General features: G+C 41.2%; 1 protein-coding gene across 1 annotated transcript in view; it reads right to left on the bottom strand.

Moving 5' to 3' along the window:
- Positions 1-6,625, bottom strand: part of LOC114652466 (urea transporter 2-like) — a 51,011-nt gene extending 44,386 nt beyond the window's left edge. The window contains exons 1-3 of the mRNA XM_051928518.1: positions 6,595-6,625; positions 6,004-6,193; positions 5,764-5,892 (exon numbers count right to left, since the gene is read on the bottom strand). Coding sequence (XP_051784478.1) covers positions 5,764-5,892; positions 6,004-6,193; positions 6,595-6,625 — 350 coding nt within the window. The remainder of the gene's footprint in view (positions 1-5,763; positions 5,893-6,003; positions 6,194-6,594) is intronic.
- Positions 6,626-22,670: the final 16,045 nt, after the last annotated feature.

Genomic DNA, 22,670 nt, shown 5'->3' with positions numbered 1-22,670 from the left:
GCCTGAAGAAGGGGCCCGAGTTGCCATGAAAGTCTGCATATTGTAATCTTTCTAGTTAGCCAATAAAAGGTGTCATTTTGCTTAACTTCTCACCACATCCATAATGGCTAACACGGTACAACACTCTAACCATCAAAGGGTTAAAAAAAGGAGGACTCCAGGGTAAATTTTCTGTACAAGCCCCCAGAGGGCACTGCAGAAAACCCAAGAAATGATTTCTGGGATGTGCAGACTACAGTGAAATTCTTAATTGCATGCCACGGTTATTGGGTAGACCTACCTTACCTGTAAACTGTATTCAGACATTTATTGGCTTATTATTGTCACATGTACAGAGCCCAGCGATATTTCTTCTTGCATCTGTTAATCGACACACAACATGTCACCACTTTCTGGGGAAATTCACATACTTCACCAGCAGCATATTGATAAAAAAACAAAATTAAATTAAAGAGTAATAAAAATGCAGGTATAACAGACAATAACTTTGTTTAATGTTAACATTTACCCCCCGAGTAGAATTGAAGAGTCGCATAGTTTGGGGGAGGAACGATATCCTCAGTCTGTCAGTGGAGCAGGACAGTGACAGCAGTCTGTTGCTGAAGCTGCTCTTCTATCTGGAGATGATACTATTAAGTGGATGACAGTGGATTCTCCATGATTGACAGGAGCCTGCTGAGCGCCCGTTGCTCCACTACAGATGTCAAACTGTCCAGCTCTGTGCCTACAATAGAGCCTGCCTTCCTCACCAGTTTGTCCAGGCGTGAGGCGTCCCTCTTCTTTATGCTGTCTCCCCAGCACACCACCTGATAGAACATCTGCAGCATCTTATTGCAGATGTTGAAGGACACCAGCCTTCTAAGGAAGTATAGCCGGCTCTGTCCTTTCTTACACAGAGCATCAGTATTGGCAGTCCAGTCCAATTTATCATCCAGCTGCACTCCCAGGTATTTATAGGTCTGCACCCTCTGCACACAGTCACCTCTGGTGATCACGGGGTCCATAAGGGGTCTGGGCCTCCTAAAATCCACCACCAGCTCCTTGGTTTTGCTGGTGTTCAGGTGTAGATGGTTTGAGTCGCAACATTTAACAAAGTCATTGATTATGTTCCTATACTCCTCCTCCTGCCCACTCCTGATGCAGCCTACGATAGCAGTGTCGTCAGCAAACTTTTGCACGTGGCAGGACTCCACATTTACGATTTGTTACCTTGACAAATTATTATAAAATAACCAGTAACAGCGCACTGCGCGAATACACTTGACTCATAGTTTTCATTCTCTGTTCTCTGTACGTTTAGCATTCATTTGCTCAGAGGTTGATGCGCTTGCTGCTTCCTGAGAAGCTCTTCTTTTCTCCACCCTAGCGGCTCGCTTCTTCTCTTCTCTTGTCGGCATCTCTTTGCGTTAAAACTGATTAAGACGGTGTTTGTGTTGCAATTACTTTGTACGTTTTCCTTTATTTTTCACTTAAGCTGGGACTTAAGACTTCAGTCTGCCTCAAGAATGATTTAAGATATGAGAGGTAGGGGAAGTAAAGACAAAGGTGGTAGGGATGAGAATGGCGCCCGTACGCATGCACCGCAATGCCGCCTGCTGCCGAGAGTTGATTCTACAATAAAATAAAATAATAAAAAGAGGAATAACCTTGGAGGTCAATCATCACCCCGAAAGCAGATAGTAGAGGTCACATAGTATATGTGTACCAAATTTCAGGTCAATAGGTCAAATGGTTTGCAAGCTACAGGTGTTTTAAAATTTGATTTGACGCTCTCAAAGGCTTAAAGCCCTATTCAGATGGGATTATATTTACACCCTTGGGTAAAGTCACTTCTTGATGTAGGCCGGTATGCACAGGTACACCAGCCTTTCCTTGCAAAAATATACGCGTACCGATACATATCATCAGTTTGGTCCACATTAGTAACCCTTTAAAACAAAAATATGTCAGCGTTTCGATATAATTTGTGAAAAGCAGCACACCTTTGGACATTCCAGGGGATACCTCCAGTGGCAGACCTACATTTTTGAGGCTCTGTAGCTTAAACTGTTATGGGGGCACCCTTCATAACCAGTGACGAGATCTGAGTAACCAATAGGGTTGTTCCACAACAGATCACCAAATTTAACCACTGCATCTCTGATTTTGATTAAACCTGCTGTACTGGATTCTCTCATGTGTCAAAGTCGCTGGCTTGAATACAAATTTCCTATACCTTATAGTTTTCGATTTACAGGGAGCTGAAAATGAAAGTAATTTGTGGGGCTCGTCTGGGATTACAGTTCTTCAAGCTTAAGTTTCAGTACCTTCACAGTAGATCTTCCCATGAATACCCCACCTCCCAGTTATTCAGCATTCACAACAAGGAGTACCAGCAGTTGTTTTTATCCACTTCAGGCACCGGGTAAAGTAACTATTACCAGATGACCTCTGTAATTTTAGTCCCATCCAAATCCGTCAAATGTAAATCTAAATTTCAGAGCAGTGTCAGCTAATAGACTCAATGACCTGTTAGAGCTGTGATCAAGAGAAATAGGGAAAAAATTGGAGTGTGAATGTCAGGTAGAGAACTGAGAGACCTTCTTTTATTGCTTTTGCTATGTGCTGTGACAGAAATTCTATGGCTGGGCCCCTGGTTGCAGATGTTTAATGCAGATTTCGTCTGAGGCAGAGCTTGAATGCAACGTCAAACCATTCTCTGAAGTCATCTAAGACTCTGCACTTGGCAGGGGTGTTTGTAAGCTTGGACCGGCATCACTAGCTGGGAGACGCTGTAACCATAAAAGGCCCCTTATTGTGTCATGTAATTCATCAAGACAGCAGCTCACTTTCACAATAACTGCCTCTGTCTTTGATGAGACAGACAAACAGAACTGAAGAGGAAATGCAAAGAGAGGAGACTTCTGCACAGCCACTCCCACTCGCTACAATCGCAAGGCCTCTGGTTCAAGGATTGAAATCATCTGCCAACAAAAACAGCGGTCCCAGTACAGTAATCCCTCCTCCATCGCGGGGGTTGTGTTCCAGAGCCACCCGCGAAATAAGAAAATCCACGAAGTAGAAACCATATGTTTATATGGTTATTTTTATATTGTCATGCTTGGGTCACAGATTTGCGCAGAAACACAGGAGGTTGTAGAGAGACAGGAACGTTATTCAAACACTGCAAACAAACATTTGTCTCTTTTTCAAAAGTTTAAACTGTGCTCCATGACAAGACAGAGATGACAGTTCCGTCTCACAATTAAAAGAATGCAAACATATCTTCCTCTTCAAAGGAGTGCGCGTCAGGAGCAGATGTCAGAGAGATAGAGAAAAGCAAACAAATCAATAGGGCTGTTTGGCTCTTAAGTATGCGAAGCACCGCGGCACAAAGCTGTTGAAGGCGGCAGCTCACACCCCCTCCGTCAGGAGCAGAGAGATAGAGAGAGAGAGACAGAGAAAAACAAAGAAGCACAAATCAATACGTGCCCTTTGAGCTTTTAAGTATGCAAAGCACCGTGCAGCATGTCACTTCAGGAAGCAGCTGCACACAGAAGGTAGCAACGTGAAGATAGTCTTTCAGCATTTTTAGACGAGCGTCCGTATCGTCTAGGTGTGCGAACAGCCCCCCTGCTCAATCCCCTTACGTCAGGATCAGAGAAAGTCAGCGCAAGAGAGAGAGAGAGAAAAGTAAGTTGGGTAGCTTCTCAGCCATCTGCCAATAGCGTCCCTTGTATGAAATCAACTGGGCAAACCAACTGAGGAAGCATGTACCAGAAATTAAAAGACCCATTGTCCGCAGAAATCTGCGAACCAGCAAAAAATCTGCGATATATATTTAAATATGCTTACATATAAAATCCGTGATGGAGTGAAGCTGCGAAAGGCGAAGCGCGATATAGAGAGGGATTACTGTACTACGATTTCTCCTTTCATGCTTCATTTTCATATTACAGTCAACCCTTGATATACGACCGGCCTGACATGTGAACAATTTGGTTTACGACCAAACTTTTTGTTTTGAATTACAACCAATGTCTTGCGTTACGATCCGAATGCGGTCACATGTATCCGCTTGCGCGATTGTAAACAAAGAGCCGAGAGCATTCGTAAGCGTCAGTCGGAGCCCAGATACATGTGTTTGTGGACAAAATTTCGGTCAGTGCAGTGATTTATACAAGTTATTTTATTAATTGCGAAGGAAGGAAGAGAAGGCAACAAAGGTAAAGAAAGCGATCACAGTCGAAACGAAGAAGGAAATTGTGCAGAAATATGAGAGTGGCATTTGTGTGACCGATCTCGCTAATATGTACAGCATGTTGAAATCCACCATCTCGACAATTTTACAAAGAAAAAATTTGTATAAGGAGGCTCCTTCCAAACAATAACCACCTTCCATTTTATTCTCCTCCTCCTCCCTTCCTGCAAGCCAAAGATGTCAAATTAAATGGTGAGTACAGTATGAAATTGTTATTTCTGGTAGGCTAGGCACTTTTTTATAACTTTTTGGTTAGTACATTAGAAAAGTTATTGGTGTTTTTGGTAAATTATGCACATTATACAACTCTTTTTTAGTATGAAAAGGTTAAGTAAGTGTTGCTGTGGGAGGTTCGGAACGCATTATAGGTATTTCCATTATTTCTTATCGGAAAAATAGTCTTGACTTACAACCAACTTGAGTTACAACCAGCCCTCGCGAACGAATTGAGTTCATAAGTCAAGGGTCCACTGTATTTACGTATCACCACCACACACTAAAATGACGATGAAAATGCATACACTTGGCATGTGAACATTGGCGGAAAACAGGAAAAGGAAGTGTCCTCTATGGTAGACATTCAGATCCTTGAAAGTATGGTAACACCGCTGGTCACCGGATTTCTTGCAAAACTGTAGCGGCTGCTATGTTATTTGCTTTTTGAACATGTACAGTATGCTACATTCAAGCTGCACAAAACATATTTAGATGTATACAGGTAAGCAAGAAAACAAGGGCAATGGAAAGCGTCTCTTCTGTGTCGGCCATGTTGGAATATGAGGATAACCAATAATGAAACGAGATATTGCAATGATCAGGATCCAATAAGGAAAGGGTAATGTAATATGAAGTAATACATTCAGAATTTCGTTACATTTTCAAGATTCTTCATCTTCATCCATCCACATTGCAATGCAGAGCTGGGGTAGTGTGGACAAAATACGACAAATGTCTGTGTTTTTAAATGAAGACAGTAGGGTGGATGTAGCCTAAGTCACGCAATGTCATTCTCATTTTGAGTGGTCACTGATGGTGAGCAGCAGTGCAGATGCATGTGCACTAAACAAACTTGAAGTCTTTCTAATATCTAGAACGGAGGAAGCTTAGTAGTCTCTCAGCATACTCCTCGCTAATCTCCATTAAACTCCTCAATATGCCCCATCACAGCAAAACTTAAAACTTATGGAATGGAAGTGACCTTAATGCGTCTTATGAGATGTTTAATGTAGCTAAGGTGGCTTTCATTGACTTTGTATCTTCATCCCCACCAATCCCATGCACATTGTCGTTTTTACGTCATTCACTGTATTTTGTATTCTTGTAATTACAGGATCTCAGGAATTTAGTAGGACTTTTTACTACCTGAAACACAGCTGGAAACCTAAAGAAAGTGTGGATACCTGCCTTATTCAGCTCATTCCCTTCACACATGGTCAGGGTGTGGATACAAACATAAGTTTTCAAAATTGCACAATCAAAGCCCCATACTCACGGAAATCACAATACAAAAGAATGTAGCATACCATGAGACCGCAGCAAGGCAGCATGGGATTAGCAGCCACCAGAACCAGTCTCCTTTAGCACTGAACACTGCCATCAATAGTGCCACCAGAAATCCATTGCTTCCATGCAGACCCTGGGAATACAACTCACTGAAAAACAAACAAAGGAATCTCAGCTTGAAAGATAGGACGGGAATGGTCTGACACGTTTCCCCCCCCCCACCCCCACCACTATACCCAGCTTTGTGCAGGTCAACAAACCTCTCCTGACCAGTGATGATGGTGGTAAGCGTTGAAGATAGCAGTCCAACACTTGCTGCAAGGGTTAACCAGGGACTAGACAGGACCAAAGCTCCCAAGATCAGCGCTCCGCTCAGCGGGTTATTGGCCATTATCACCTGGGACACTCCTCGGAGGTTCCATTCTAGGAGTTGCACCACAAAATTTTTGTCTGGAGAGATACATATGTAATATGATAGTTATAATTGTTACTAAGCCCACCTATTCTGTTTCTCTTCTTGGTACTCAAATGTGGCACTTGATGCCACTGCCCTACTGTCAAATTATTTCACCTGCCTAAGGTAAAGTCATCTCTGATGGAGGATTGGTGGAATCATCAGGTAGAGAGGTCCTTTCATCAGATTGGCAGGCCCAGAGCTGAATCAGCTGTGGAATGGCCAGTTGGTGGAGGCAACTTGTTGGCTGAGGTCTCCAGGACTCTGAACAAATCCAAATCCTATTATGTGATATCATCTACTGTTAAATTCTGCTTGGTACTTGTAATATTTCTATTGCACTATTAAATTGTATTGAGGATTATTTGTCCTAGATAGATAGAAAAGACCTCCCTACCTGGCATTTCATCTATTACATTGTGCAACATTGTGGTCAGCAAGACATGAGCGCCACAAGGGACTGTACTTTCTCCGGTCCTGTTCAGCCTATATACATCGGACTTCCAATACAACTCGGAGTCCTGCCACGTGCAAAAGTTCGCTGATGACACTGCTATCGTGGGCTGTATCAGGAGTGGGCAGGAGGAGGAGTATAGGAACCTAATCAATGACTTTGTTAAATGGTGCGACTCAAACCACCTACAATTGAACACCAGCAAAACCAAAGTGTTGGTGGTGGATTTTAGGAGGCCTAGACCCCTCATAGACCCCGTGATCATCAAAGGTGACTGTGTGCAGATGGTGCAGACCTATAAATATCTTGGAGTGCAGCTGGATGATAAATTAGACTGGACTGTCAATACTGATGCGCTGTGCAAGAAAGGACAGAGCCGACTATATTTCCTTAGAAGGCTGGCGTCCTTCAACATCTGCAATAAGATGCTGCAGATGTTCTATCAGACAGTTGTGGCAAGCGCCTTCTTCTACGCAGTGGTGTGCTGGGGACGCAGCATTAAAGTGAAAGACGCCTCACGCCTGGACAAACTGGTGAGGAAGGCAGGCTCTATTGTTGGCATGGAGCTGGACAGTTTAACATCTGTGGCAGAGCGAAGGGCGCTGAGCAGGCTCCTGTCAATTATGGAGAATCCACTGCATCCACTTAATAGTATCATCTCCAGACAGAAGAGCAGCTTCAGCGACAGACTGCTGTCACTGTCCTGCTCCACTGACAGATTGAGGAGATCGTTCCTCCCCCAAACTATGCGACTCTTCAATTCCACCCGGGGGGGTAAACGTTAACATTTAACATTATACATAGTTATTGTCTGTTTTTCACCTGCATTATTATCTTTCTTTAATTTAATATTATTTATTGTATCAGTATGCTGCTGCTGAAGAATGTGAATTTCCCATTGGGATTAATAAAGTATCTATCTATCTATCTATCTATCTATCTATCTATCTATCTATCTATCTATCTATCTATCTATCTATCTATCTATCTATCTATTAAGGAGCTGGAGTACAATACTGGTGGAAACAACTCCTGCCATGGAGATCGCTAAATCAGGGTGTGAAAACGGTTAATTCATAAATGAAACCCACAGCATTGAATGGGACTTGTGTCTGGATTTGGGGTTCTCTGGCGCCCCCTGGTATTTAAATGTATTTATGTTTTCTCTGTATTGCATTGCTTTCCTCTGTTTATGTTTCAGTATTATTATTTGTTTGTTGCATGACATTTAAATGTATCTGTATAATTTATCAATATCTGTAATGACTGCACTAAGCTCTTCTGTGGAAGTGCACTTAGTAAGTATTCTGAAAGTATTTGAAAGTAATGTACTAAGGGATAATAGGCAAAAAACAAAAGTGAAAACCTTATTTTATAAGTAATTAAAGCAGTTCCCTGCTGTGATAGTTCACCAACAGATTCGGAAGGGTATTTACTGTTACAGCCCAAAGACACCAAATCAATGATACGCTGCACTTAAAAATATTGATCGTCTTAGACTGACTCTCAAGTTTCTCTCTAATGCACTGCTGTGACAAGAGACTGAAGGCAACCGAAAAAACCTTTGATGTTCCACACCGGTATTTTGACAGTGGGACCTGTAGGGGGCATTGCAGCACCCAAAAACCACAGACAGACGTCCTGGGGTGAAGATTCAAGGTTTATTACTGTAAAGAGCTGAAAACAGGCCTCTTGTTTAGACAATCTCAAATCTTTCTTTCTTTCTTTCTTTCTTTCTTTCTTTCTTTCTTTCTTTCTTTCTTTCTTTCTTTCTTTCTTTCTTTCTTTCTTTCTTTCTTTCTTTTTCCACAACTCCCAGGTGAGCTTTTGTCCTTCTTCAACCTGAGTCCAAATTTCCTGGTTAAGGTTGAGCCCCTCGTACCTTGTACTTCCGGTGCTAGAACATAACCCATGAGTCAGGCTGAAGACTCCCCAAAGCAGGGCTCATAAATCCCTGAGGCACCCACAGACCCCAACAAGGTGGCCCCCTGGAACTACAGTTCCCAGTATGCCTTGTGGGTGTCTGTGTAACAGGTGTCTAAAATAATAAGTTTAGTTGTTTGTAGCTTCACCAAGTCCTGATAACAATCATTATGCTGTATGTTTTCCTGTTGTGCTCCTGTTATATTTATTGTGTTAATATTACGTCATCAGTGTGAGCCTCTCCCAGTGTTCATTGTGTTACTGCGAGAGGAGGTGAGCACACTGTTATTCTCTGTAAAGCAGAGTTAATTAAATTATTTTAAATTGCTTGAGTTAAATTTTTTTGAATGTGACAGTAATTGTAATATGATCTTTGTAGTGTACAGTTGTTGTTATTAATTTTGGTTATGTGTTAATGTGAGTGTTCAAAGGCTTTTCCACGTGCTTTTTTCATTAATAGGAGGGATTGCGGTGCTGTAACAGTCATTCCTTTTTATGCTCCCTGTTTTAACATTTCAGGTATGTAATTTATTTGTTCTTATTTTTGTATACTGAGCAGTACATGACTATATATGTTGTAATTTAGCATCGCAGTCCCAGTGTTCATTGTGTTACTGTGAGAGGAGGAATGCTGTAATTGTCATTTCTTTTTGGGCTCTCTGTTTTAACATTTCAGTTCAGTGTGTTAATAAAAAAACATTGAGAAATGAAGGAATCCATTGTGGTTGCATTACTCCTTTGTGACGGTTTGTACAGAACATACAAATCACAACGCAGAAGCTTCGAGTGTTAACCGGGATCAAGGCCATGGCACAGCAGTGTGGCGCATGCAGTGGACACCGCTTACATCTGTATGGGTAGCATTGTCCAGGGATGCTGCCACTTAGCATGTTGCCCTGACAGGTTTGTCTCTCTCTGTCTTTCCATCCCATGGGCCTCCCAACCAGGTAATAGTCCTCTGTTCATTATTTCTGGGATGGCAGGGTAGCCCCTTCTGCACTGGCATCTTCTGCCAGACTGGCTAAGGCAGGGAGCACCCAGCCACTCTTTCTGCCAATTTGCTACTTGGGCCTTCTGGACTGATAAGTGAATGGAGTCCATCCTGACAGGGATGGCAGTCCTTGCATGCCATACATTATAACATTTCGACCCCAGACAGGGCCCATAGCAAGAGTGGGGAAAGATCTCCGTCATTTACGTTTCTGCTGACTGTGCAGCTGAGGTCCATGTCCTTATGGTATTTTGGTTGTCTGTTGATTGGATCACTCATTTCTCCTGACATACCAGAGTATTTATGAGAAGTGATACATGAAAGCTAATTCACTGTGCTTCAAGGTTGTAAGGCATGCCACATATATCAAACTGTCATCTGATGGTGGCCCACATTTAGAGTTTAAAGAGGATTGCACAAATAAAAAAAGCCCATTTCTATGGACACCTACACAGCTGATACTCAGGCTCCATCACTAGCAGATTTAAAAGCATATTTAGATGTGGACATCATGAATCTCATCATAAGGACCTTACGCATAGGAAAGACACTATATTAATAAAACTACTACTAATAATAATAATAATAATAATATTATTATTATTATTATTAGTTTTATTAATATTAATAATAATATTATTATTATTATTATTATTATTATTATATTTGCTTTCACCTCTTCCACACAAACAAAGACACATGTACTGTAATTGAGAGTTAAACTCTCTATTGAAGTCTCAGTGATGGAGAGCAGGTCTGGACTTTTGTTTCTGAAGTGTCAGAGAAATTTCAAATCATTATAAGATGACGATAATACAGCTATAAGGTTGTTTTTGGAAATTAATAGCATGCTGCTTATTAGTTTGAGACATCTTATTGTAATTAACCTGTAACAATATAATGGTCCATGGAATGGCCAAACTATTCCAAATACATAGCTGCTTTAGCATTGTTCCTCTCAATGCACCACTTGGAGTATTTTATATCACTGTATCTCAGTGTGAATCACAGCTCTACAGCAGTTGATCGGAAAGAGAATTATCGATATACAGTATCAAGCACACGCTGCCTCAGCCATGCGCTATTTGAGCTGCTCCCATACAACAAACGCTTCAGAGCCTTTCCTGTACGGACCTCACGGTTCAGAAACAGTTTCACCCCAAGAGCTCTAAACACACTCAATCAGTCCATCAAGTGCTCCTTTTGGAACTGTTTGTACTTATAAGTACAATCACCTCACTTTAAACATGCGATACAGTTACAGTATAATATTGCACAACCTGAGCCACAAAGAGCATATTTACATATGATGACGATATCATTTTTAATAATAATAATAATTCTTTGCATTTATATAGCGCTTTTCTCACTATTCAAAGCGCTTAGCAATTGCAGGTTAAGGGCCTTGCTGAAGGGCCCAACAGAGCACAGTCCCTATTGGCACTTACGGGATTCGAACCGGCAACCTTCCGATTGCCAGTGCAGATCCCTAGCCTCATTTAAATAATCTGTATTGTTAATAATTAAACATGTGAGGACACAGTGCCACAGAGCTAGTGCCCCGTTCAGAAACTGTTCCTGCCTCGCGCTGTATTCTTGCTGGGGCTGGCACGACACGGGAAGGATAGATAGATAGAATAATTAAACATGTACTACAAAGATATTTCAGTGTTCTTTAAAAGTTTTGAAGAATCAGCGTTCTAAGCTTACAGATGGCTTAACGTCTATTACAGAGCTGATTGTGCGGCGATTGGGTATTTGGAGAAAGAAAAGGAAGGACAGGAATTGGGGGTAAGTATGTTTGAAAGAGACAGTACTGCTCCAGTAAATTATTTCATCGAAGGTCGCGCATGGTGCAGGAGGCATCTTGCGGGAGGTAGGAACAATCACTGGACAGGGCGCCAGGCTCATCACTATCACTGCGCCACCATGTTCCCATGTTTAATAACATGCTTTAACTTCAATCATCATGAAAATGATATCAAGTATACATCTCAATATTTTAATTATTCAGAGAGCTGTAATATCACGAATGTAATGGATTCTGTGTCCTGTCGGAGGAAGAGGAAGTACGTAGTGATTCACACATAGAGCACATAGAAGAACAAATACAATACAAAGCATTTAACGTGCTACTTTAGTTACCATGGGATTTGAGAAACTAGTAAATTAAACGATTTTAAGATGAAGTTTATGATGTTCTGCTTTAATGACAAAATAAACTACGTGATTAAAGTGGAAATATCGAGATTAAAGTTGACATTTTGTGCTTTTTTCTCACTGTGTCCCTACTTTTTCATCTTTTCTCTGTACCCTAATAAGCTTTCATTTGACACTCAGATGGTGGGCTACGACTCGCCTTTTCACGGCGACTTTGATATCTGACAAACTTTTTTTTTATTTCGGGCACCGTGCGACTTTGTGAACTTGAGCTTTCGAGTTTCTCCGACACTCTATGTCACTCGATCAACTTCCTTTTGTTGTTTTTATCACTGTTTAAACCAACAAATAGTACCTTTTTCCTTGCCTCCACTTGGTATTCGCTGAAATTCTTCTATTTTCCCTCATACTTTTGCCATTGCCTTTTCACAGAAGGCTGATCTTAAGGGCTATTTATATTGATTTGTATATTCAAAGAAGCATAATTCTGGGAGGAGTTGGGGAGTGGCAGCAGGCGCATGCACGAGAGTTACTTTTCACGCTGACCGGGATTTATGGGGCCGAAGAACGTGGAAGTTGGCGAATGCACAGATTTATGCATCTGAATTATTTTGTGCGTACGGACATTTCCGCTTTTGTCCGTACGCCATGTTTTAGTGCGAATTCAATGCACATCGTTATACCAGGTGGGCTTCACATGGATGACTGAAGCACAACAGAGGTTCCCTGCTGCATTTCTGCAAATGTAGTTGGTTCATATTGTCAAAATGAATGGAATCCTTAACAGTGGGAAGTGTTAGGAAGTTCTTAGTCATCATGTAAAACTGTGATTTAAGCCAGAACTCTCTTCATCCAAAAGAAGAACACTGAGTTCTGAAACAGATGGTATGGCCTCTACAGAGCCCTGACGTCATTAGCATTGTTACCTGGAGAGACACCTAATGTCTGCAGAACTGCTGGGACAAGTTCAACATGATCTATGGAACAAATGACCAGATGATTTTCATATACAATGGGACAGCCTAACTTAAGGGAATTGGTGCAGTTTTAAAGGCAAAGGGTGGGCACACCACATATTGATTGATTTTTTTCCCCACTGTTTCCTGCTCTTTATAGTACATTTATTTTATTTTTAGAAAACTTTTATTTTAAGCTTTTTGAAAGCATCTTTGCATTATACAAATTGTCACACATGTGCACCGGGGGACCACCTTCCTGGCTCTGCTGAGGTAAGCACTTCCACCCTAGAATGAGAGGGGGCGCTGACACTAACATTGTCTTCTCCTTCCTCCTCCCAGTGATGTCCAATGAGACTACCTAACCCCGCCTCCATGATGGCCCCACCCCTTCTGGACCCAGCCCTATAAAGCTAGCACACTCCAGATGTTTGACTGACTTGCACCAAACCACAGAGCTACGGAGTGCATTGTGCTTCAGTTCAGACAGAGAGAGAGAAAAAGAAATGCTGAGTGGAGTTTGAGTGATTTCTTTATGACTGTCTTTTTTGTTTTTCGATTATTAAAACTGGTTGCCCGGCTGGCACTCCAACCTCCACAGTCTGCTTCCGCACCACTGTTACATCATACTTAAATGCTTTATTTTTTTATTGCTGCTTATAGTATAGTCTTCAATGATGCTTTTATTAATATTGAATGGACATCAATCAGTTATGGTAACAAGTGAAAAGTGGCACACAGTGGACCCTGCAATTGATATAAACCTCTATTAAGGCCTATAAGCGTTTTATACAGATTACTGAAAACCTCCAGGAAGGCAAGTCATTCTCTGCTATGAGCCTCGTTCTTCCTTCTTCCTTATTTTTTTAGTGAAATTCATTTGAATGCAATTGAAGCTGCCTGGAGAATGAGGCTGGAACGTGTTCACCATGACAGCTTGTAACTCAGCAGCCAGCCCTCAAGACCACCATCCCCCCTCACAAAATCTGAAGGCCATCAAATCATTATTTATCCTGCCTCCCATGAGCCTCCGAATTGCTTTTGTGATTTATTTGTCTACACTGCTGGCTGGCACCACTTAATCAAGAATGGAGGCCCCCTCTCGGCAATCAGGACCGCCTCAGATTGCTTAACTCTGTGTTTGCCACGTGCCAGGCGATTAGTCATCAACTCAACAATGATCTCCACTCCTCCAGGCTGCATGGTCAGGTTTAAATATAAAAAAAAAAAATTAAACTCTTTCTGCTATCAGAGATTAAAAATAATCTGTCAGAGCAGAGTGGATCTGGGACATCATTGAAGCATTAAGTGATGATGCGATGAAAGTCAAGAAACCCATTAGAAAACTCGCTATTGGCAAAACTGTCAAAAAGGAATTAACGAGTTACGGACTTCAACTCTATTCTAAAGTTTTGGATTACAAAATAAGAGAATACTCCCATGCTATTTAACAACTAAAATAATCAATTATTATAAATACTATTATAATTAATATTCATAGTAACTTTTCAAGTATCTGCAGAAAGGATCTTAAGCCAATGTCGCCTTTCACAACTTCTAGTCACCTTGAAGACTGCAGTTGTTGATCTCGTCGGAAGAGAATGTAAAATTACATGACCAGAAATTGTTGGCCATGTCAGATTATACGGCTCTGTGATGACGGTTTTACAATTCTAAAGAATCACATACCCCTTTATCTAATAGAGTGCTGCCTGACAGAGCCAGACCCGGTGAAGGGTCAACAGGTACAGTGAGCTCAGCCCCAACCTCTGCCCTTTTTCTCCATTCTGCCGTGGTATGTAAAACATGAGACATCAGACAGACCTGGAGTCCCAGCTACTAAATACAAAATCAAACCTGTTTGAAGGGTGAGTTGCAGATTAGTTGGAGTAAGTCACTGTGAACATCACACGGGATCCACAGGACAGCGTAATGACTGCCTCTGACCCGCTAGAAGCCTACGATTGAAAATCAATGGAAAAGTCATATAATGTGGCACAGCCTTTAGGTTTAATATCAAGTGGTCCTAAAGAGGCCTTGTGTGCCTGCAAAGTTCCAGCAATTCTGACGTAACATAACTCATCCTGTTTATGGCTCTCCCCAATATTTGGGGGTTAGAAAAGACATCAGGGAAACAGAAAATGGTTCAGGGAAGCCACCCCGTGTACTTGAAAAAAAAATGCAAAAATATCAGCAATCACAGGTCTTTCTGTTTTTTGAAAACAGACCTGAATTAATGGTGGCAAGATGGCATCTATATAGACGGGCTAGAGGAAGTGATGTCATTAGGGCCAGAATTGGAAGTTATGTAGCCAGGTTCAGGTTGGATTTCCCTCAGGTGGTCTGCAGGGGAAAGAGAGAAAGGATTAGTGATCACCACCATCCCCCTGGTCCGGGATTTAATTACCATCTTTTGAGCCCATTGCCTATCTCCTATTCACACATGTGTGACAGAGGAGCAAAACGAAAACACAGTGCCTATAAGCAGCATTCATCCCTTTGGAAGTTTTCACATTTTATTATTATACTGTATACAACATTGAATCACAGTGGATTTCATTTGGCTTTTTGGAAATGATTAACAGAAAAACACTCTATAAAGTGAATGTTAAAACAGAACTCTGAAAAGTGATCTGAATTAATTACAAATATAAAAAAGAAAATAAGGACTACATACGTATTCAGGTCAGTATTTAGCAGATGGCAGCCATGACAGCCCTGAGCCGCTATTCCACAGCTATGCCATTCATTTACTGTTAACTCATAAGAACAGGAGGTAAGTGAGTTGTTACTGCTAATCAACTCTCAGCTTTGATGCTTTTAACTGCTTGAGTTCCTCGCTTGTATTATAGCATATGTATGTATTGCATCGTTGTTTGTGTTGTTTTTAAGTAATTGTGGTTATTTTATATGTTATGCTGATTTTAGTAGTCTGTACTGTTTCTTTTAATTTTATAACATACCTTGTTTTATGTAGGTAATGCAACAAGAGATGGGACCACTCTGACGTCACTACTTCTGAGAACACCGACATTATTTAAACTGGTTGAGAAGGCGCAGGAGTGGGAATCATTCATTCGGTGTTTTTGTTGTTGATTTTCTGGTATTTCTTGAGTCTGATTTTTGGATTTTGTTTTGGGATTTGCTTGTTTTTTGGATTTTGAGGCAACTCCTTACCTCTATTTTTCCTCTGTTGAGCCTTTCTTTATATATTTTTTTAAATAAATCCTTGAAGTTTAAAAAAATCCTGTTTTCCCTCTTTTTTCACAGATTAGGGATGTACAGTTATACTCTTCTCGGTGGGAATTCTTCATATTTTGTTACATTTTGAGTTATTTTTGTCACCACCTCACTCTTAGAGCCTACTAATTTCAGGACGCTGCTGATTTCATATAAACTGTCTGCTGGGCAGACCAGTTTGTCTTTCTTGTTCTAGAAGCCTCACTACTATTTTCACTTTAAGGAAGATCCATATCATAACAGCTTTTAGTACTGTATGCCTCGTGATCTTTTTGCACATTACAAAACAATATTATCTCTTAACCTTTGAGAAAAAAAGACAGAAAATCTCTAAGTAACACAGTTATAAACCCCTTAAACCCCAACTGTGGTCAGAAAGAAAACCAAAGCTGTACTACACACTAAAACTTACTGATATTCTTAGGTTTTATAGGCTCTTTCATGACATTTAAGGTAAGGGTGAGATTGTTTAGCTTGTCTGATTAATAAAGGGAACAGCAGATGAAAGCCTTGGCTGACACTTCTAAATATTCATTCTATAATTAGTAAAGGCAGAGCGATGAAGCACCATCTACTTTAAACTTATATATATATATATATATATATATATATATATATATATATATATATATATATATATATATATATATATATGTCCTGTGGTGGGTTGGCGGGTTGGAAACTGGGTGGATGGATGGATATATATATATATATATATATATATATATATATATATATATATATATATATATATATATATATATATATATATATATACAATGTATATATGTATAAATACAAAGAACACACGACACATGTTTTGTCCTTATTGGGGCTCGTCAGGTGTATACTCCAATCTTCACCCTGTCAAATAAGTGAACCGGCAGTTGCAGTGCAATGTCAGAGGTCTGAATCCCTGTCAGGGGAAGCAAAGGTGCCTACACCTGATGAGGCCGAATTAGGACAAAACACGTGTCATGTACTCTTTGTATTATTTAACAGGTGCTGTATTACATATCTGTGATCTGCTTCTCACAGCTGAGAATGTGTGGTGGATGTCTGCCGACTGGCTGACCAACCACAATCATTAACTGGTAGGTAATCACTCAAATATCAGATTGTGACTCAGACCTAATAAGATAGATAGATAGATAGATAGATAGATAGATAGATAGATAGATAGATAGATAGATAGATAGATAGATAGATAGATAGATAGATAGATAGATAGATAGATAGATAGATAGATAGTGTTATAAATATGTGTCAGTAGATCATCCTCCAGGCTCTTATGAGGCATGTACTACCACCCTGGGTCCAGAAGGGTTGCTGGCACTAAAATTATCCTCTTTTTCAATTCCCTCCACAGTGTTGAGAAGATGTCCAGTGAGGACAACTGACTCTGCCCCTTCCGGTCCTCCAGCTATATACCCCACGGTTCCCAGAAAGAGCCGTCACTCGATATGAGAGCCCACTGCAGGTCAGAGCTCTTTCCCAATATTAATAAAGCAGTCTTTGTTAGCTTTGTTAGAGATTATTGAAATAAAGTAAGCCCTTTTTTTGTTCATTTTGTTACTATCAACTGCATATTTGGTTGATAACTTTCATTTAATTAAACATTTGAACTTGTGGAGCTGCCATCCTTCTATTGTCTACAACAGATAGATAGTAAAACAGGATACAAGAGAAAGAGTTAAAAGATAAAGAGTGAACCCCATATAATTGATGGAAAAATGAAACAAAAAAGTTGGCATGCATGTAATTGTCCTCTCAGATTGCAGTCAGAAGCTTAGAAGAAATAGTGGTGGAGCCCCTTAAGAAGAAGCCAGACCAGAAGAAATGTGGCCAGGAAACTGTGACCCAAAAGTGATGTCACTGGGACTGCCAGTCGTGTGACCTGTAGGATGGAATTCCTATCAGATGAGCCTTTAAGTTGTCTCACAAGCACACGTGTGACTATATATTGTATATATCTATCTATTATAATAAAAAAATCTTGGGTCGAGACGTGATCATCTTGGAGAGACACTTTAAAGTCCCGCATCTTACAGATTTTAAGTCAAATTTTTGTGAAACTATCGCTGCTTTAAAATTATCATTTTTTTTCCCTTAAGGAAGAGTGCTGTGACGCCTACTGCCGGATCAGTGCTGTATAACAACCCAAGTTCATTTGTGAATTATGATTTTACCTATTTAATGACTGTTAATTTTGATTACTATTGGTTAATTGTGTGCTGTCCCGTTAAATTTGCATGTTCTTTATGGGTGATTCCTAAAGGGGCGGGGCCACCATGACATCACCTCTCCTGAACTCTCCCTCTGACTATTTAGGCCAGAGAAACAGGAGCTTCGGCCAGTTATGGACTGTCCTCAAGTAGCAGCAAGGTCTGGGTAACCATTGTCATCTTCATCAATGGGGTTGTTCCACAACAGTTTAAAAACATAACCACTACATCTCAGATTTGGATTAAACTATTTTACTGGATAATCTCACAAGTATAAACACAAATTTCCTATGTAGTATAATTTTCCAGTTAATGGGGGGATGAAAATTAAAGTCACTTCTGGGGTCCATTCTGGATTTCGTTCTTTTCATAGTAGATCCACTTCTGGATTTTGACGTTGGTTGAAGACATTGAAAATATCGTTTCTGTATTTGGATTTTGATATTTTTTGTTTTGTGTGTTTTTTTTATCTTTTTGCTCTCTTTTTTGGTTTGTGTTTCTAGATTGAGATTTGGGACTTATTCGCTTTAGGGTTGCCTTTTTAAGCAACTTCTTTTTCCACTTTTGAGCTTTGTTTGTTATTTCTTTTTTTAAAATAGATATTTTTTATCAGTAAAGGAATTGTTTCCTATTGGTGACAAGCCAAAGTTGGATGGTTTTCTATTTCTCATGAGGCATATTGGGACATTAAAGCTTATTTTTTTAACTTTAATCTCCTGAAAAGGCAGGAGACAGAGCAGGATGTGGCAGAGTTGAAGATGCTACGATTTTCAGTCGGAGTAATGAGGGGAGACAGGAGTTTATTAGAGGGACAACAGAGGTACGACAGTTTGAGAGAGGCCAGATTGAGATAGTTTGGGCACATGCAGAGGGGAGATGAGGGGTACATCGGAAAAAGAATGCTGAGGAAGGCCAAAGAGGAGGTTTATGGATGTGGGGAGGGAGGACATAAAGTCAGTCAGTGTGGCAGAAAAGACAGGAATAGATGGAGATAGATGATCCCCTGTGGTGACCCCTAAATGGGAATAGCCGTCAGAACAAGAAGAATCTACGTCTTGTCATAGTTGGCCGGGGCACCTCTGCTATGGAGGGACCAGGGAAGCCAGTGTGGACAGAACACTACCTCCCCCGAAACACTAGATGACAACCATACCTTGCACTCCCACAGGGCTTCATGGGAGATGGAGTCCAATACAACCCTTTTGGGATCTGGGGGCGCTGCAGCTGTTCCTGAGCCCATGTGGGCAGTTCTTCTGCCACACCCGAAAGTGCTGCCGGAAGTGGGGCAACGAGCGCCTGAAGCACCTCCAGGTTCCTTATATAAGGGACCAGTGGACAGTACTTGGTGAGCCAGAGTCAGGTGGAAGGTGGGCAAAGCTTGTAGTGGAGGAGAAAGAGAATTTATTGTATTTGTGTGCTTTTGTGTTGGTGGGACTGAGTTGTGCCTGTGGGAAACGGGGAAGGTGTTTCCCACGTAGTGAAGAAAAAATAAAAAAAATACATCTTTGTTTTTATCAGTGTGCCTCTATCATCAGTCTGTGTCGGGTTGGGTGGCTGGTATGCCCCCTAGACTTGTTACAGTCTCCCATGGATCATGGACTATCTTAAAGACAGACATCAGTACAGTATGTGCGTCTCGGGAACTGCAGGTCTGACATTGTGGTCAGCAACACATGAGCGCCACAAGGGACTGTACTTTCTCCGGTCCTGTTCAGCCTATATACATCGGACTTCCAATACAACTCAGAGTCCTGCCACGTGCAAAAGTTCGCTGATGACTCTGCTATCGTGGGCTGCATCAGGAGTGGGCAGGAGGAGGAGTATAGGGACCTAATCAAGGACTTTGTTAAATGGTGCGACTCAAACTACCTACACCTGAACACCAGCAAAACCAAGGAGCTGGTAGTGGATTTTAGGAGGACCAGGACCCTCATGGACCCCGTGATCGTCAGAGGTGACTGTGTGCAGATGGTACAGATCTATAAATACCTGGGAGTGCAGCTGGATGATAAATTGGACTGGACTGCCAATAGTGATGCTCTGTGTAAGAAAAGACAGAGCAGACTATACTTCCTTAAAAGGCTAGCGTCTTTCAACATCTGCAATAAGATGCTGCAGATGTTCTACCAGACGGTTGTGGCAAGTGCCCTCTTCTACATGGTGGTGTGCTGGGGAGGCAGCATAAAGAAGTGGGACGCCTCACGCCTGGACAAACTGGTGAGGAAGGCAGGCTCTATTGTAGGCACGGAGCTGGACAGTTTAACATCTGCGGCAGAGCGACGGGCGCTGAGCAGGCTCCTGTCAATCATGGAGAATCCACTGCATCTACTAAACAGGATCATCTCCAGACAGAAGAGCAGCTCCAGCGACAGACTGCTGTCACTGTCCTGCTCCACTGACAGACTGAGGAAATCGTTCCTCCCCCAAACTATGCGACTCTTCAGTTCCACCCGAGGGGGTAAACATTAACATTATACAAAGTTATTGTCTATTATACCTGCATTGTTATCACTCTTTAATTAATTATTGTTCTTTATCAGTATGCTGCTTCTGGAGTATGTGAATTTCCCCTTGGGAGTAATAAAGTATCTATCTATCTATCTATCTATCTATCTATCTATCTATCTATCTATCTATCTATCTATCTATCTATCTATCTATCTATCTATCTATCTATCTATCTATCTATCTATCATTTGCAGACCTCATTAGACCGAAGCCTTCTGGTTGGTGGTTTGAAGTTTGCTGGTTGGAGTGAGCTTCATCTGGGCTGGCCTCCTTTATGCTCTTTTTGCCCAGGACTCACACCAACTTTATGTTTTCCACGTTCACGTCTCCTTCACATTCCAATCAGCCCATTACTTTTTGTCTTTTTTTTTTGTCACGTTTCTCATGTGCTGTTACTGTTACTGTCCGAGTTCCTCCAAATCACTACAACAACTGGCTTTTGACTCACTTTCTTTACGCCTTGCATTTTTAGATTATTTTGTTTAGAGGATTTTTCTCAAAGGGTCAGACCTTTTGTATATTCATAGCTTTAAATTTGCATTAAACCTCCATTCACGATTTTTGCTCAGTCTATGTCACAACATTCAGAGACCCCTGGGGGACTCCACTGTTGACCATTCTCTGCTTATCTGTACTGTTTGTCTCCAGTTATGTAGGTTACTTCTGATGCCTACAGATGGGTCCACAGATATCAGGGTTTATTTGAAATGGTTGTGTGAAGATTTTTTGTGAGAGTTGACAAACTTTAAATGCTGTGAGAGATGGCCAGCAGTTTATCCCGGCCAGCACACCCAGGCCGCAAGATGGAGTCCTCCCTGCATCATGGAGGTGCCCTGGATTAACCGCAGGGCATCGTGGAAGATGGAGTTCTACTTCACAGCCCTTCTGGGTGCCGTGGGTGCCATCAGGTGACGCTGCAGGGAGACACAGAGATTTCTATTTTCCCTATAGCCCGGAAGTCACGGGGACGGAAGAACTGAGTTTTCATCTGACCCGGAAGTGTAATGGAATCACATGGACAGAAGGACACAAGCACTTCCGGGTCACAGACTATATAACACTAGAATTACCAGAGTCTACGAAAAAACTCGTAGATCCAGCCCACCTTAAAACCGTTCTCACCTCTCTTTTGTCTTCTAAATGTGCCGATTAGGACGAGCAGCAAGCAGCCGACTATTCCATCCCCCACCGTCGCAAAACATTCACTAAGTTTTCCCAGCTCATGCCTTGTTTGATTATCTGGGAGTGACTGAACTGCTAGAGTTTTAGTGTGGAAATAATAGATCGTTATTTGGAACACACACATTTCATTTGTGTTCCGTTTCTACAGTAATCTGTGTAAACACATTGTTAAAACAGAAACTTTTTCATATTTTAGTAATAAATGTTAGAAAATGTAGGCATAAACTATAGAATGTGTGAAGCCTGACGGCCAAACATCAAATAAACACTTTCACAAAAGGTTCAAGAAAGTCACAACACCTTCCGTGGCGTAACGCTGAGATTTGCTGACTCAGAGCACGGCAGCCCTGCCGTTCGATTCCCCGCTGAGGAAGAAGTGTTTTTTTTTTCTTTGTAGCCTCAAACGGACATAAAATTTATAAACTGGTATGCACTGTAAATCGTTAAGTTTAAAATGTCGATCGCGGTTATTTCTGTTGATTAATTCATGCTTTTTTACTTAGAGTCAGAACAGGAGCTTATTCAGCTTATTCAGCTTCTGATCTGACTCTAAGTAACAGCGCCAGTATAAGTCACACCCAATCTGTTGCTGTTCGCTTTCAAATAATATTGCATTACTTCGACGATATTTTCTGATTGGTACTATTCGCGTCATAAAATTATTTCTTCAAAACGTCACATATATTTGTTTTGAGATAATGAATAGAGCTGCAAATTACAGGTGTTTGTTAAGTGTAATAGGAACCATAGCACAGAGAGGTGTGTACACTGCAACAAGTACACATGTCGTAAATGTAGGAAGGGCGCTCCTTGGGTGAACTTTAGCGCGTCTTT

This window comes from Erpetoichthys calabaricus, chromosome 5, assembly GCF_900747795.2.
Source record: "Erpetoichthys calabaricus chromosome 5, fErpCal1.3, whole genome shotgun sequence".
NCBI classification, from domain to species: domain Eukaryota; kingdom Metazoa; phylum Chordata; class Cladistia; order Polypteriformes; family Polypteridae; genus Erpetoichthys; species Erpetoichthys calabaricus.
Note: the sequence above shows the minus strand (reverse complement) of the source record. Positions and strands in the feature narration are given on the sequence as shown.